General features: G+C 44.6%; 1 protein-coding gene across 12 annotated transcripts in view; it reads left to right on the forward strand.

The window, feature by feature from the left end:
- Positions 1-18,366, forward strand: part of ARHGEF9 (Cdc42 guanine nucleotide exchange factor 9) — a gene marked incomplete at its 5' end in the record, with an annotated part of 311,752 nt that overhangs the window by 210,467 nt on the left and 82,919 nt on the right. For all 12 annotated transcript variants that reach the window (XM_084638628.1, XM_084638624.1, XM_084638634.1 and 9 more), the window contains one exon: positions 6,056-6,235. In XM_084638628.1, the coding sequence (XP_084494754.1) occupies positions 6,056-6,235 (180 nt within the window). The remainder of the gene's footprint in view (positions 1-6,055; positions 6,236-18,366) is intronic.

The raw sequence follows: 18,366 nt of genomic DNA on the forward strand, positions 1-18,366 counted from the left end.
GGAACAGGATAAAAAGTAATGCTAGGCAAAGGAGGCTGAAAATCAGGAAAAGCAGCCACACGATGGGATCAATAAGCCTGGGGCATAAGATCCCCCAGCGAAGGGGGGAAAGCCCCATTACTTGCTTGGGACAGATTGGACAAAATGCTAGAAAATGTCCCATAGGAAACAGTCCTGAATTGATTACTGGGAGATGGTCCAGATGGGATCTGAGAGGGTTTTTCTGTTTCTTAGTTTATGTAAAAGTAAAGCACCGCCTTGCTTGACAGCAAGTCCTCAGTACATGAGGCTCAAGTGTTGACCCGTCAGGCGAGGCAGTTTCGTTTGGAGTTGGGAGTCAGGGTTCTTGGCTTCTGTTTGCAGCTCTGCCACTGACTTTGTGTGTCCTTGGGGAAATTGTTTACTTCTTTATGCTGACTCAGTTCCCCACCAGTGAAATGGGTATAACAGTTTTCACTTATCACAGAGGGGTATTGCCATTCTGAATTACTATGCATTTAGACAGTGCTTTGGGATCCTGCAATGGAAGGTACTATACAAGCTGCGGAGTGTTGTTATAATGATAATGTGGAGACACCAAGTACTATTAGTATGTTTTCCAGAAACAGGTCAGTTGTGGGTTTTAGTAGGGGAGCTTTCCTTTCCTTTCCTTTCCTTTCCTTTCCTTTCCTTTCCTTTCCTTTCCTTTATGAAAATGTCACATAGGAACTGACAGACTGGATCAGACCAGTGGTTTATCTAATCCAGAATTCTGTTTCTGGCAGTAGCCAATACCAGTTGCTTGATAGGAAGCTGGAATGAGCCCTGAAATGGACAATCTTTCTGTTCTAGTCAGATTCTTGTTCCATGCCCATTACCATTATATCTGAGTACCTCTGTGGTATCTGAGCACCTATAACCTGGCCACAGGGGAATTTTTTTCCTAACCCTAGGCAGCTAGTGGTTGGTTTATGCCCTGAAGCACAGTGAAAATTAAACAGTAAAAATTAAACCCAAAGCTTCTAATAAGAAATGGATACTAGTAAGAAATGAATTCTGCTCTAAGGCCTTTGCCTTCTGCTGTTATTGCACAGAGAGCTCACTCAGGGGAAGAAGTCATTTACACTAAGTGGCTTCTGTGCTTTTGGGCTCTTCAGTTCAACACAAGTAGCTGACAGGTAGAACTGGTTTTAACGGGACCTAAGATTTTGGTCTACAGTGCATGCAGAATTCATTGTGCCTCAGAAACAAAAGCAAATTATCATCTGCTGTGTTTTTCTAGCTAGAAAAGTACCTACCTCCATAGTTTGTCTCTGTTGCACACTGATATTGTTGTGTAGCGATGAGTGAACTTTAAGAAGCTGGAGAAAGCATTGGGCCTGTGCCATAACATACGAGTCCAGACTCCACTTCCCCAGCACCTGTTTGGGTCCAAGGTTTTATTCAAGCTCCATCTCCTGTTGGAAAGATAGGTTTCAAAGTTCAGCTGCCATTGCAAACTCATCTAACCCTTCTTGGGCTGAAAATCTGGTGAGATCAAACTTTCTCATGAGACTTCTGGTACTTCCTACCATTGGCTTGGTTTGATGTGCCACACGAGAACAGCCTTGCTTATGTGGTTTCAAGTATATTGAAGCCAGGATGTGAGATGCATGTGGGATTAGGAAGAGAGAAAGCTTATTTAAGTTTTTTAACTACTGAACAGTTTTGATGGATTTAGTTTGCATTTTTGGCCAAGGTGCTATCTCTTTGTCTATATTTATCCAGCTATTTACAGCCATCATTATAATATCTGGGTTGGTGCTTTTATACTGACTAGTAGGCCATCTCTACTGTCATGAGTGATGGCTGAATTGAAAACCTAAGGTGTCCATGTAGAGATGGGGATGAGCCAGAAAGCTAGTATCTGGGTTTGAAATGCCTCATGGGTTAGCCATGTCCAAATCAGGTTTTGATTCAGCTCACTATAGAGATAGGAGCTTTCTGGTGTGTTTGGCTCTTGATCTGAATTTCCCTAGATTTTATAGTATTTGGTTCTAACCTGTCTCTAGTTCATTGTCTGTTGCTGCTGCTGCAGATGTCAAGCCCCATCTCTATAACCCTGCCTTGGACTAGTCAGGCTACCTTACAGGTGCAGCCCAATGTCTCACAAAATGAACCAGAGAGAGAATTAGACTTTTGCTTCTAGGTTGTGGCATTTTTTTCAATGGGTGCAGCATATGTGATCGCTGGAGCTTGAATCCTGCTATCCTGTCTCCATCCTTTTTGTTTTAGAACGCACCTTATTTGTGTTCTAGAAGGCACAGTCGCCCTCACTGGATTTCTGTCAAATGGAATCCCCATTCCTTTGCTCATGTCTCAGACTGAGGGCAGGAAGGAAGCCCTGGTAAAGCAACCTGGGCCTTTTTTTTCCATCCTGTGGCACTGAAGAGTGAAAGTGAAGGAATTTAGGCTTTCTTTACTCCTCTTATATCAACAAGTGCCTTTCTGAGTCATTTGGGCTCCGACATCAAGTGAAAAATTCTTTCACATGCTCACAGTGACAAAGGAAGGGAAATGTGTGGCAAACAGCCCTCCTTACCTGGCCAACAGAGTCTCTGTCACCTACCATTGCTGACCATGGTGCAGTTCTTAGGATTCGAATTGTGTGTGTCAGGCTCAGGTTACTCTATTCTGCCAGCACAGTAACAAATCTAAAATAAAACCACTCTGAAGTTTGGTCTAAGGAATATTTGTGTGTGTGGATCCAGTGCCCAGGAATAGCATATGTGGAGAGGTAGAGGGGGGTGGGGTGATGGTGGTGAAGGGGATTAAGCCCTTTGTGCAATAGCCCTGTTCTTGGATCATCTTGAAAACTAGTATTCAATATGGTAATTAGCCACACTACTAACTGGTAGGTTTTACTTCTCTTAAGGTATTAATATACAATAAAACTATGAATTAAAATGCACAACACTGCCTATGTAGTGTGTCCTGAAAAGAGACTATCCACACTTAATTAGACATGAAAAATTTAATGGAAACAACAAACGTACATAAAGATGGGATGTGGCTAAAACATGGAGTTGGTAGTTAGGAGATCTAGATTCCATTCCGAGTGCTAGCCCTAACTTGTTGTGTGACATTGGTCACGTCACTTAAATTTCTCTGTACCTTGGTTTCCCCATATACAAAGAAAGCTAATTCTCCTTTTTGATTTATCATAGGGCTTATTGGAGACTTAACTGATTTGTGTTTGTGAGGGCCTTAGGGATCATCTGTTGTGTTAGAAAAATGCCAGAGGTTGTTATAAGGAAGTCCTGTAGTAGAAACCATCCCCTCTCCAGAGCTGGGCAAATTGTTTATTTGCAATACATTGCGTAATTTATCCAATACATTATTTGCAAATAGGTTGGTTGAATTATCAGCCCAACATTTCAGTTGTGCAAATAATGTTTTAAAACATTCATTGAGTAATTAAGGAAAATATAAAGAAATTCATCAAATAAATGATCTGACAATTATTAGACTGGCTGTACCCATCTCAGAAGCTTCTCAAAAGCATGTCCTGTAATAAGGGTGCTGTAAAGAGTCTAGACCCATGCGTCGTTCATCATTTTTCCAGACTAATTCTTGCCTAACTACCATAATACTAATTCAGAGCCCAGTGTTCATACTGTGCAGTATGAAGTGCCTTCAACTCCCATTAAGTTCAGTTGGACCTGGACCTTGCAGAAGGAGCTCTGCATCAAATGCCCAGGCTATGGTATCTGTATGGAAGTTAAATAAACATCAAGGTGCCTTCTAATTGGGTAGATTAGGTTCAGTGCTAGTCCAATAAGGGCTTCTTGTTAAATAGGTCACCTTATCAAACTTGGCCCTAGTGCATTCTCTGTCTCTGCGGTGTGCGATTGTAAAGAGTTGGTTTTTGATGAATTTACAGAGAGCTCTAGAAAGCGCTGTAAAACAGACATTTGTGGAAAGAATATTTTTGCTTCACTTGTCTCTCGACTTGAGGACAAGTAAATTGTCACTTTTGTTTGCAAGTACTTAATGTGTTTCGGGCTACTGGTCCACCAAATTTGGATGTCCTTTGGAAAATGTTGGAACCTGACAATATCACCGGGAAAACTTGCAAATATAAGCAACCTACTGGCTTTATGAAAAAGGCAGAGGTGCAGTCAAGAGGCCTGGGCACAGGTCATGGAGCCAGGGACTCTTGAGTTCAGATCCTGTCTCTGAAACTGACTCCTTCTGTGGCCTTGGGGATGTCATGTGACCCCCGCTCCCTCAGTTTACTCATTTGTAAAATGGGTGTAACTAATCTTACCTTACCTACTGCAGATGGGGAGAATATCAGTGCTTGTAGTGTGCTTTGACGATGAAAAGCATTAAGTATCAAGCTTGACCTAGATTTTGTTTTCTATGCACAACTGATTCTGCTACCTGAAGAGCTGAAAGCCCACAAATATTCTTCACAAACCTATAAAGTTTGACTTCTTAGAGGAAGGTCAGCTCAAGGAATGGGGTAAAACAAGTCCTGCAAATCTACTCATGGGGATCTGGGTCGTCTTATACACTCAGAACCCGTGCAATAGTGGTGAAAGATTTACTGCAAGTTCCTTCTGTGCAGCCACATTTTTGATCAGACATTTCTTTACTGGCTGAATGTCTAGAAGAGGAGTCAGAATCCTCTAACAGTTTGCAGGGCCTATGCTTTCATGTAGCTTCCATGATGCGTTGTTTTCTTTTGTGTGTCTTGCATTGTTAACGTAAATTGAGTGGACGTCTGTGGCTGTTAAGTTCTTGCCATATGGAAAGTCCCTAATGGCTGCAGAGTTGGGTCTCTTGCTTCCTGAGATGAAATACTGATTTGGAACTGAGCCCATATCAACCACATCTAATACATCTCAAGATACAGCATTAAAGAGCAAGGTTTGAGGAGGTGATCCGAGAAGAAGCTGTGTAACTGGCACATGTAAAGCTGTTCCTTCCTGGCGAGGTCACCAGGCTATGTATACCCATCCAGTCTTATCGCTCAGTGCACAGTTCGTTCACTGAACAAAGCATAAGCACAATTTATTCTCCTGTTAAAAACTGTGAGCATCATTGTGAAAAGCAGTGGGTAATCCCAATTACAGTTGGATTGTTCTCATCCAGATATGCAAGGAGGAGGGTTGACATGACTCATTCCATGTTAATCAGGGACTTGTGGAGGATTAGATGGCTCATAAAACTGTTAATGGAAAACAGAACCTTTCACCTCTAGGTCACTGATATGAATATAGCCTAACTCAAAAGAGATTGAGTGTTCCATGTTCACGGCAGCCTGGGAGAGATGAATTCGGGGGCCTCCATCTAGTTTCTAGTGGACAGGTGTTTGCATCATGAAACCCATCACCACAATCAGCACTAAACTGGCACTCTCAGCAAACAGACCAAGGGTTGAATGGGCTATTGAGTCTGTTCTTCCCTCCAGCTCTGGTTTGAGACAAATCAGTAGGGTAGTGCAGGGAAAGTTTGCTCTTCCAAATGCCCATGCTGCACTTGCTCTGTAGATAGAAGATTTCCAACATGATCATCCATTAATTGGAATTGTCTGCAAAATCTCAGCCACATCAAGATGGGAATATACCACTTTGCCAAGCAAAATATAAAAGACTGTCCTGTTTCTAAAATTCCTTGCCAAGATGCCATAACTAGGAACACCCAGATATATACTGTGCTAACTAAAGCATACATGAAAGCCTAGTTCCTTGAACAGCATGTGTGTGCATAGGTGTGGCTTAGAGGTAGGATGAGGTCTTTGCTTGTTACTCATGTAGGGCCTGATCCTGAGAAATTCTGAGCCCCAGCAAACTCTGTTCCCTTCAGCACTTCTCAGTGTCAGGCCCTTAGCAACTCAGAAATGGGATATTCTATCTATTTAACTAAAAAATAATGTATTTTTAAAGCAAATGGGGGTGGCAATGACAATGATAGTAAATGCGGGGATTGTTTATTCTAGCTGAGTGTTTTGTTTTTTCATTGTATATGTGAATGTGTTTGGGTCTCTGGACAGAGCGTTTGCTGACTGTCTCTTGTTTTGTTTTTAAAGCTGATCAGTGGTGGTTCTATTGTAAGTGCTGAGGCAGTATGGGATCACGTCACCATGGCCAACCGGGAGTTGGCGTTTAAAGCAGGAGACGTTATCAAGGTCCTGGATGCTTCCAACAAGGACTGGTGGTGGGGTCAGATCGACGATGAAGAAGGATGGTTTCCCGCCAGCTTCGTAAGGGTGAGTGGCTCTCCCTTCCTTATCTCACTGCACTGGGTTGTTGCTGTCACATATGAAATGCGGGGCCAATTTTGAATTTAAAACTCCCACTGGCTTCAATGGGAGATTTGGTTGTGCAGTAAATGTGGGATCGAGCTCCAGTATTTGTATCACTGATGTTCCATGTGTTTATCCCAACAGTGCAGCCTTTCTCCATAACCTCCCCATAGCAGACACAAGCAGTCATCTTTGCAAGGGACATGGGCCATTTCCCATTATTTTTGGTTTTATACTGAAGCAGATTTTTGCTGTATCCACCCAGCTCTAGGGGTGCCCCACCAGCACCCACCCTAACAAAGAAAAGCCTTTCATATGTCAGAATGACACCAGAGCATTATTATTATTTTTGTCTTCAAAGAACAAAGGCACAATAGGACACCTTCCTAGCTATTGTCAGCTCTTGCCATTTTAATAGGGATCTCTCTGTTCTTCATCAGAGAATCAAGAGCCAGATGTTAACCATGTCCTTTTTCTTCTTCTCATGCTTTCTTTCTTTACTCTTGCGGTGGAGGGATAGGCAGGATCATAGATTGTATTCCTTTGAAGCCTAGAGGATGTGGTGCAAAAATGAAGATTTCTTTTCTCTTGTAAAATCATCTAAAGATGATGCTTTCCTTTTAACGTTTCAGTCAATTTGACAAGCTCAGTGCTGGTGGGAGGGAAGGCTGTTTTATATTCAATATATGATGAAGCCCAGGCAGTATCCAGCAGTGATGCTGTTTTGTTTTATTTCTCTGCTTAAGTCACCATTTTCCACCTCCCCCCGGCTCCTTTTCTGGAGGTTCCTGCATTATCAAGACTCCTCCTCACATTTCTCCCATGTTTACAACATTCTTTAGCCTTTGAGGCGCCATTATTTACCAGTGACCCTACTGGCCAAGGAAGCCTGGATAAAACCCATGAACCAGTGCTCCTTAATGGTATATAGAAAACCAGCCCTGCTCTCCTCTTACCTCCCACACACACCCTTCTCACTGTGGGACTTCAGCATGTTGCTCTTGATCCTTTCTTAGCTCTGGCCAGAGCTGAGACTAAGAGACGAGGGACAGGAAATCCAACATGGGTCACCTGTGTGGTAATGCAAAGTATGATGATTAGACCACCCAGCTAATTAACCCTCCTTCCTTCATTTTGTTTAATGGGATGCTGTGGGCTCCATCTTGCCCCCACTGAGGTCAAAAGGAGTTTTGAAAATTGGTTTATAGGGGAGAAAGATTGAGCCTCGTCAGATAATGACCACATTTGTGAAAAATATTCCCCATCTGTGTTGATGAGAGAACCTGGGGTAACAAGGGCCAAATTTTTAAAATCCAAATTGTTTTTTTTTTTTTTTAATAATTCCACTCGGTAAAGAGTAAAATAGCCTGGTCAGTTTCACTTGCCTGTTCTCATTCACTAAACCAGTGCTGTTGTGCGTGGGTTGGCAGTTAATCAGGTCTGGTTGTAACAGGTTTCGTAAACAGCCCTACCACCCATGACCAGACTTTATTTTAACACAAATAAACAAAACCACTTAATGTAGGGCCTATGCTACTTGATCATTTGGGTCAGTAGCCTCCCAACAATTCCCCTAGCCCAAAGCCATTCGAAGGGTATGAAGTTGATTTTAGAAGACAATAAAGACAAAGGAGATCAGTTAAATGAAACCAAAACCGTGATACACTGAGGCTTTATCAGATGCATTAATAGTAGTTCAGGGATCATTCTTGTGCCGAGGGAAGCATTGGCCTTTACGTGTGAGTTCCTTGCCTGTGTTGTTTAATGTCACAGCCTCTTGGCCTGCTCTTGCCTGCCCTGAAATCAGTTCACCCATTAACTTCACTGGGAGCAGGATCAAATCCTCCATCTGTGAGATACGTACTCAGCTGGGTTTGAGCTCAGAGTCACTCCCTGGGACTGAATGATGGACTCCTGACAAGGCGTAAGAGAAGGCAGAATCCATACTGCTGCCACAACTATGCCAATTAATACTTTACAATGGATACTAGACATTTCAAAAAATTGCAAATGGAGGCCTGCTATGGCGTACCCCAAGTTCTGCATGGGCAGCTGAAAGGGAAATTCAAGCACTTAGATCTATAAAGCAGCGATGCTTCTTCCACACGGTACCACAGACCTGCAAGCTACCACAAACTGAGCCACCCTGTCCTTGTTTATCAACTGCAAGAATAACTGCCATTGGAGCTCCCATGTTCTCCTCTTCTCCATTGTCTGAGGTTGCCACTAATCTTTCTTGCCTCTTGATTTCTGTTCTTCAAATTCCCTTTTTCTCTTTTTCCTGACCAAGAAAACCCTCAGGTGTGATTCTCACCAGGTGGCTGCTATGGCTTCGGCGGTCTTCAGAGGCAGTGGCTCTAGCCCCTCATTAGCTTGCAGGCCAAGCACTGCACTGTAAAAATTTGTGAGGATTTGAGGGTTAATCTGCACACTCCTTCAGGAATTCATCAAGAAACTAATCAGGGGAGATTTTAGCTGTTCTTTCCCTGCCGTCCTCTTTCTATACGGTGTACTTTATATTAAACAAATTGCTTTATTGCTACAAGAGGACTGTGTGTGTTCCTCTCTTTCTTTTGAGTCCCGGAGCTAGTCTACACTAGAAGCGCTACAGCGGCATAGCTGCACCGCTGTAGCTGCATCACTGTAGTGCATCTGGTGAAGACGCTCTATGCTGACAGGAGAGAGCTCCCCCGTTGGCATAAAAAAACACCTCTGTGAGAGACGGTAGCTATGTCGGCAGGAGAAGCTCTCCTGTCAACATAGCGCTGTCCACACCGGCACTTAGGTCGGTGTAACTTATGTTGCTCGGGGGGTGGCTTATTCACACCTAAGCCACATAAGTTTTGCCTACATAAGTGGTAGTGTGTACAAGCCCCTACTCTATGTATATGACTGCACCAAACTCCATGGGCTGGCTAGAGTTGTTCTGCTTTGATTTACTTGACAAATATTTGCACTGCCTTTTATGTCCACGTTTTTATTAAATAATGATAGGAGGAAACAAAGCAATATAGAGTCCTGCAGATGATCAAAAGCAGTGAGACAAATACGATCCCAGATCATATTACTGCAGACAAGATGGATCAGAGAACTCAAAACACAGACTGGGAACTATCCCATGAAAATGTTGTTTTAGAATGAAGGAATTTCACAGATAGATACGGTGAGGCAATTAGTGACGTGTGAACTTCATGTTTGGGAATTGCTTTATAAATAAGTACCCTTAAGTTTAGATCCTTATCAGAACCATGTGAATCTCTGCTAGCTGCAAAACTGAGCTGGAAAAATCTTATTTCTGGGGAGAATTCAGATACTTCCTGCCTCCAGTCGGACCAGCTTTTTGCATGGCATTTGGCACCCACAAAGTCTGACTGTAGGAAAAATTCACACTTGCAAGTGCACCTCCTGCAGTATGTTTATGTACATTAATGTGAAAGGTTTATGCACACAAATACCTGGGACTTCTAAACTGCATCTGTAGGATTAGCATATATACCTGTTTGTATGTACAAAGCCTGCCTTTATCTTAAGTTCTCTGATTGTGACTTGTGGTTAACCTGGAAGGAGGGAGGGAAATAGGAAGGAAGGACAGGGAGAGGCTGTGAAGTGTGGGAGAGCGCAATGATTTTCAAGGGTAGAAACTAGATGTTGGGAACAGGGAGTTGTCGGGATACAAGAGGAAGCAAAGGAGAGGAGGGTATGTAGTATGGTGAATGATTTTCTATCAGAAATCATCCTGTTCTGCCACTCACTCATGGAGAAATGAGGCTACTGAAAGCTCTTTAATCTTAGAGAAGCAGATGCGGGCTCCACAGTTCTTCAGATTGAAGGCTAGATAGAGAGCTTGGTTTGGGTCCAATTGAAATATCTACCTGGTAGTTAACTGCATACTGTCAAGTGAACATTCCAGGAAACAGTACAGAACTGATCTGTCAGGGTGCAAATGTCAGCCCTGTATTTAGCTGCACACTGTCAAGTGAACATCACATGAGCTGACTGGGATCTGACAGGGTGGGAGTTAAGTTTGGAAAAGTGGCCAGAATTTTACTAAAGGAGTCCATGGGTTTATAGCTGTGACACTGTCTGACATTGGTGGCTCTTCACTCTTTTAGATAGAGGTGTTGCTTCTGCTATAACATTGCTAGAATTATATATGTGCTATTTGGCTTTTTGCTGCATTCACATCATGTTCTCTGAATGGCTCCCCAAATGATGGTCCAGAATCCCATTTGTGAACTCAAAAGGTTTCTAATATAGACTAATGTTTACTCTGCAAAGGCCCAGGAACTGCAGAGCTGATGATCACCACACAGTTGGGTTGCTCCAAACAGAGGTGGGTCCAAACCAAACCCGCAAACTCCACATCCAAATGTGGCTCTCTGTAACGTGCCACACCGAGCCCAGACAGGACTCAAGCACTCCGAAAACAGATAAACTAAGCATGGCCAGTTTCGGCCTTAGACATTTCCCATGGAAGTAAATTCTAAAGAGGAGAAAACCCTAATGCTTATCACCATGAAACTCAGCCTAAAGACGAACAGCTCATGCACTGCAGTTGAATGCACTTGTCTTGGTGGCGCAGGGAGGGAGAATTTGTTTATTTGTAAATGTGGCCTTAATTCTATGGGTTGCCGGGATGAGTCACTGGGATGTATTTCCCAGCACCTGAACAGCAGTGATTCTTGCTCATATTTACGAGGTTAAACTAATTGGCAAATCTGGGGTCAAGAAGGATTTACCACCCCCTTCCTACATGTTAAGGACTGGAGGTGGAAGGTAAGGCTTCCCTTGAAGCATTGAAGTAGAGTTGTGTGCAGATTCTATCTGGTCATTTCACTGTGGTTTTGGTGTGTGTGGGAAGGTGCATTGATAGCCTTTGTTCCTTCGTGTCATTCTCAACGTTTCCCTGACTGCTGATGTACTTGCTGACACGCTATCTTTGGCTCACATTACTTCCTTTCTGGTGGTGAGGTAGTGCTAGATAAATCTTTGCAAGCTTTTAAAGTACTGTTTTTAGAGAGGTATTAAACCAATGTCTTGTTTAAGTGCTTAACAGCTCATATGCTCTATTTGGTAGGGGTGTTTAACTTTCATTAATGGGTGTTGTGATTCTCTTCTCTATTGCACACACATCATTCCAAGGGCCACGTCTAGCTGGCTTTCTCATCCTGCATTATTTTTAGGGCTGAGCCCTGTTGTGTGTGGGCATCTTGAAAAGATAGCCAACCAACCTCCAGGCTTTTATTATTTAATTAGCATTAATTTAGCACTGGCCACTCTGATGCCTAGGTGAGGTTTTAGAGGGCAGAGAAAGGGGAATGGCATTAAAGCAGTACTCACCTGCTGGAAGTGTAACATTAAGAGTGCTTAAATAAAATGGCAAAGAGTCCTGTGGCACCTTATAGACTAACAGACGTATTGGAGCATAAGCTTTCGTGGGTGAATATCCACTTTGTCGGATGCAACATGTATTTCATGTATTCACCCATGAAAGCTTATGCTCCAATATGTCTGTTAGTCTATAAGGTGCCACAGGACTCTGCTGCTTTTACAGATCCAGACTAACACAGCTACCCCTCTGATACTTAAATAAAATGGTCTGTACTGCTGGGCCAGTACATTGTAAGGGAGATTTCAGTTCTCTCTCCCATGGCAAATCCAGCATATCAGTAGCCGTAGGGATATAGTCACATACAGACAGAATATGGTGGACTTTTAAAAGCCGGTCTCCCTTTTAGCAGCCGCATAGAATCATCATAGAATCATAGAATATCAGGGTTGGAAGGGACCTCAGGAGGTCATCTAGTCCAACCCCCTGCTCAAAGCAGGACCAATTCCCAACTAAATCATCCCAGCCAGGGCTTTGTCAAGCCTGACCTTAAAAATATCTAAGGAAGGAGATTTCACCACATCCCTAGGTAACGCATTCCAGTGTTTCACCACTCTCCTAGAGAAAAAGTTTTTCCTAATATCCAACCTAAACCTCCCCCACTGCGACTTGAGACCATTACTCCTTGTTCTGTCATCAGCTACCACTGAGAGCAGTCTAGATCCATCCTCTTTGGAACCCCCTTTCAGGTAGTTGAAAGCAGCTATCAAATCCCCCCCTCATTCTTCTCTTCCGCAGACTAAACAATCCCAGTTCCCTCAGCCTCTCCTCATAAGTCATGTGTTCCAGTCCCCTAATCATTTTTGTTGCCCTCCGCTGGACGTTTTCCAATTTTTCCACATCCTTCTTGTAGTGTGGGGCCCAAAACTGGACACAGTACTCCAGATGAGGCCTCACCAATGTCGCATAGAGGGGAACGATCATGTCCCTCGATCTGCTGGCAATGCCCCTACGTATACATCCCAAAATGCCATTGGCCTTCTTGGCAACAAGGGCACACTGTTGAGTCATATCCAGCTTCTTGTCCACTGTAACCCCAGGTCCTTTTCTGCAGAACTGCTGCCGAGCCATTCGGTCCCTAGTCTGTAGCGGTGCATGGGATTCTTCCGTCCTCAGTGCAGGACTCTGCACTTGTCCTTGTTGAACCTCATCAGATTTCTTTTGGCCCAAGCCTCTAATTTGTCTAGGTCCCTCTGTATCCTATCCCTACCCTCCAGGGTATCTACCTCTCCTCCCAGTTTAGTGTCATCTGCAAACTTGATGAGGGTGCAATCCACACCATCCTCCAGATCATTTATGAAGATATTGAACAAAACCGGCCCGAGGACCGACCCTTGGGGCACTGCACTTGATACCGGCTGCCAACTAGACATGGAGCCATCGATCACTACCTGTTGAGCCCGACAATCTAGCCAACTGTCTATCCACCTTATAGTCCATTCATCCAGCCCATACTTCTTTAACTTGCTGGCAAGAATACTGTGGGAGACCGTGTCAAAAGCTTTGCTAAAGTCAAGGAACTACACGTCCACCGCTTTCCCCTCATCCACAGAGCTGGTTATCTCGTCATAGAAGGCAATTAGATTAGTCAGGCATGACTTGCCCTTGGTGAATCCATGCTGACTGTTCCTGATCACTTTCCTCTCCTCTAAATGCTTCAGAATGGATTCCTTGAGGACCTGCTCCATGATTTTTCCAGGGACTGAGGTGAGGCTGACTGGCCTGTAGTTCCCAGGATCCTCCTTCTTCCCTTTTTTAAAGATGGGCACTACATTAGCCTTTTTCCAGTCGTCCGGGACTTCCCCGGATCGCCATGAGTTTTTAAAGATAATGGCCAATGGCTCTGCAATCACATCCGCCAGCTCCTTTAGCACTCTCGGATGCAGCGCATCTGGCCCCATGGACTTGTGCTCATGCAGCTTTTCTAAATAGTCCCGAACCACTTCTTTCTCCACAGAGGGCTGGTCACCTCCTCCCCATGCTGTGCTGCCCAGTGCAGTAGTCTGAGAGCTGACCTTGTTCGTGAAGACAGAGGGAAAAAAAGCATTGAGTACATTAGCTTTTTCCACATCCTCTGTCACTAGGTTGCCTCCCTCATTCTGTAAGGGGCCCACACTTTCCTTGACTTTCTTCTTGTTGCTAACATACCTGAAGAAACCCTTCTTGTTACTCTTAACATCTCTTGCTAGCTGCAACTCCAGGTGTGATTTGGACTTCCTGATTTCACTCCTGCATCCCCGAGCAATATTTTTATACTCTTCCCTGGTCATTTGTCCAGTCTTTCACTTCTTGTAAGCGTCTTTTTTGTGTTCAAGATCAGCAAGGATTTCTCTGTTAAGCCAAGCTGGTCGTCTGCCATATTTACTATTCTTTCTACACATAAGGATGGTTTGTCCCTGTAACCTCAATAAGGATTCTTTAAAATACAGCCAGCTCTCCTGGACTCTTTTCCCCCTCATGTTATTCTCCCAGGGGATCCTGCCCATCAGTTCCCTGAGGGAGTCAAAGTCTGCTTTTCTGAAGTCCAGGGTCCGTATTCTGCTGCTCTCCTTTCTTCCCGGTGTCGGGACCCTGAATTCGACCATCTCATGGTCACTGCCTCCCAGGTTCCCATCCACTTTTGCCTCCCCTACTAATTCTTCCTGGTTTGTGAGCAGCAGGTCAAGAAGAGCTCTGGCCCTAGTTGGTTCCTCCAGCACTTGCACCAGGAAATTGTCACCTACCCTTTCCAAAAACTTCTTGGATTGTCTGTGCACTGCTGTATTGCTCTCCCAGCAGATATCAGGTTGATTGAAGTCTCCCATGAGAACCAGGGCCTGCAATCTAGTAACTTCCGTGAGTTGCCGGAAGAAAGCCTCGTCCACCTCATCACCCTGGTCCGGTGGTCTACAGCAGATTCTCACCACGACATCACCCTTGTTGCTCACACTTGTAAACTTAATCCAGAAACACTCAGGTTTTTCTGCAGTTTCATACCAGAGCTCTGAGCAGTCATACTGCTCCCTTACATACAGTGCAACTCCCCCACCTTTTCTGCCCTGCCTGTCCTTCCTGAACAGTTTATATCCATCCATGACAGTACTCCAGTCATGTGAGTTATCCCACCAAGTCTCTGTTATTCCAATCACATCATAATTCCTTGACTGTGCCAGGACTTCCAGTTCTCCCTGCTTGTTTCCCAGGCTTCTTGCATTTGTGTATAGGCACTTGAGATAACTCGCTGATCGTCCCTCTTTCTCAGTATGAGGCAGGACCCGTGCCCGCTCGCGTGCTCCTGCTTGTGCTTCCTCCCAGTATCCCACTTCCCCACTTACCTCAGAGCTTTGGTCTCCTTCCCCCGGTGAACCTAGTTTAAAGCCCTCCTCACTAGGTTAGCCAGCCTGCTTGCAAAGATGCTCTTCCCTGTCTTATCATAGTGCAGATACAAATAATTGCAGATGCAATTAATGCCACTTAATCATCTCAGTACCTGATTTGTAGGCTCAGTTGGATACTTGAAGGTTCACATATAGGTAACTGTGCCCTCGCTTATTTTCACCAGTAATTTTGCAAGCACAAGAAATGGAGATTGGATTGAGACTGGTCTTAGAATCAGACCCAAGATGCATAAGTCAGTGCAGTCCATCCCATCACTTCTGCTGTGCACCTACATTGGTTGGGAGGAGAGATCCAGTTTCTGCTTCATAAAGTGGGAAATGTGTTGCCCCGTCTCACTGGCTCCTGCGTGTCTGCAGCCATCTGTATGCAGTTAACTGAGGGCTTGTCTTCATGTACAGCGCTACAGTGGTGCAGCTGGTGCAGCTTAGCAGGGGCTTAGCCTCGCTAATAATGTCACAAATATGCATTTGCGTGTCTCATGTACTTCAGGGTGTCCTAGCACCTGTTGCCACTGGGGACTCCTGCTGGGCCTGGAAATGTTGCAAGCCCTGGTGGCTGCAGTACAGCAGGCTGCCACGAGGGTGATCCTCAGCAGACAGGGCCAGATCCAAAGCCCACTGAAGTCAACAAAGGACTTGGCATTGATTTCAGTGGGCTTTGTCTCAGAGGGAGAAATGCAAGCTGCTTTGGGGGACTCTTTTTGTTTATCCCCTCAGATGCAAAGTATAGTGTTGTCTGCACATGCTCCCTGCTGTCTGCTCTCGCTTTTCAAGCCCCAGAAAGAAATAGGGGGTGTATGTGAGCTCAGGGAGATGAGCCTGGGATGGGTTTTCTGAAGCTGATGGACTGCAGGAGGGAAGGGAAGGGAAGAGAAGGTTTCTTAGCCCGTGTGTGATGAGTGGGTAAAAGTTCTGAGCTAAGGGAGGTGGTTCTGAGGCATGGAAAGGTCACATGGGAAAGGGGTGGGTTCTCAGCCTGGGGGATAGGACAGCATGGAGGTGGGGGGGTGTTGAAGAGAGCTGAGGGGGGTTGGGAGGCTCTGAGCTGGGAGTGAGACTAGAGTATTGGAGCAAGGGGGACTGGAGTCACTTGGGGGTTGAGAGTGGTGCAGATGGCAAAGTATGAGCTAGCTTGGACAGCAGGGACTGGGGAGGGAAGGAGAGTGAGGACTAGGAGAGAAGAGTGAAGGGGTTCCAGAGAGATAAATGCTGCTTTCTTGCACCCTGCCCTTTACTATCAAGTGTCCCAGTTTTTCCCCCTGAAAGGGGAAGCGGGGAAAAGATGCTTCTCTTTCTTCCCCCTCCCACCAAAGCAAAGCACTACGCTGTGACACCCCGGCCCAGTGTCTCCAGTTCTCATTTGGAGATATGATGCACGAGCAGGAAGGGGGGCGAGGGTGCAGATACCTACCTGCACCCCCACCAGCTGCCCTGCCACAGTGTTCTCACCTCCCCGTTCATACTCACGGGAAAGGGAAACTACAAGATCGAAAGGACTTTAACTTCTACCCTACCCTACCCTACCCATTGATGGCTTCTTCCCAAACAGCATCTTGCTGCCCCAGTGATTTATACTGGATAGGATGATGAGAGTAGATTGTTTCTGTCGGGAGTCCTCTACCTTGAGTAAGGTAGAGCTAGGTGCCCTCTTATATAGAGTGCAGAGTATGTGGAGAGACTGTCTTAGTTATTTGTCTCACCGACGCCTTGCCAGTGGAGCCCCTTGACTTGGGACTTTTGGCACTACTGGAGTACAGATAAGTCATAAAAATAACAATAATTTTAGTACAGAGATGTAGCAATATCTTGTGTGTGGCTGCAAACACGCAGATGGAAAGGTCATGACATTGGCTAACCACAAGCTTTTAGCATGAGGAATAGAATTCATACCTGCAGCTCAATATACGCTGGCATAGCTAGGTGATGGTTCTCAAAGCCGGTCCGCCGCTTGTTCAGGGAAAGCCCTTGGTGGGCCGGACCAGTTTGTTTACCTGCCGCATCCGCAGCTTCGTCCAATTGCGGCTCCCACTGGCCACGGTTCGCCGCTCCAGGCCAATGGGGGCTGCGGGAAGTGGTGCGGGCCAAGGGACATGCTGGCCGCCCTTCCCGCGGCCCCCACTGGCCTGGGGTGGTGAACCGCGGCCAGTGGGAGCCACGATTGGCTGAGCCTGCAGACGCGGCAGGTAAACAAACCGGTGCTTTCCCTGAACAAGCGGCGGAACGGCTTTGAGAACCGCTGAGTTAGAGGATTGTAAGGTATAGCTCTTAGTCAGCAGTTTATTCATGTAGGGTCACTGGAGTATCAGACAATGGCTTGTGATTTCTGTCTTGCCATTGAGTACTGAGCTAAGACACTAGTTGGTTAAACACAGTTTTTAGTCAAGGTTGGGCCCCTCACACTGGTAGTTATTGTAGGGTCACTGGTGAGTGCTGGTTCAATGAAATGACAACAGCTCTTTGAAAGGACCTGCTTGCATCATTAATCCATCATATTACTTAATTGTGAGTTAGAATCCAAGATGACATATTATCTGTTATTTCTGCCATTGCAAATCTCTAATGGAAGGTAATTAATAATCCAGATAGCTGATCATACATTTGTTTTATCATGCACTCTAACTGTTCTGAGGCGATCGGTCCTTAGCATGCATTCAGGTAAAATGCCCTTTCTATAGAGCATATGCTTTAGGTGAAATACATAATAATTACAGGTCAGCAAATGTTGGAACTATGCCATTTGGTTATTTTATGCATAATTCGGGAGTAGTTTCAAGTGAATAAGTCACATTTAAATAGGTTTTATATGACTCACATGTAATGTTAACCAGCACAACGAAACGATCAGCTTTGCTTGACTCAAATTTACGATCTTTAGCTGAAATTTGTATTTAGCATCAGTTTTTGTGAATTTCTTGCTTTTTTAAATTTGTAAAGGACAGGGCCTCTGCAAGTTATATAATTATGCAAGTACTGATCATGACTCTGTAATAGGGGTTGCATTTTGAACTAGGCTTAACATAAGGCATACATAGCTATATTTCTGTATGTGTAGGTGGCCTTTCATTGTGAAATTTCCCTAATGTTAGATTTTATGCATCTTGAATTTTCTCTGTAGTTTTCCTTTGGATTCTTTTCGTAAATTTTTAATAGGAAGTGTTTGAAATTGGTCTGTAGCTGAAATTTACTGGGGCAATGTGTACCTTTAAAATAACGGTGTGGTGCTCATTGACTTATTACTTTAGGGCAAGTGCTTTGCTCATTGTTTTCCTAGTGGGGGGTTGTTTATGAAAGCACTCCATGCTGGTTTATTATTATAGGGTTGCTGATGA

The sequence above is a fragment of the Lepidochelys olivacea genome (genome assembly GCF_965140295.1).
Source record: "Lepidochelys olivacea isolate rLepOli2 genome assembly, chromosome: 9".
In the NCBI taxonomy this organism is placed as follows: Eukaryota; Metazoa; Chordata; order Testudines; family Cheloniidae; genus Lepidochelys; species Lepidochelys olivacea.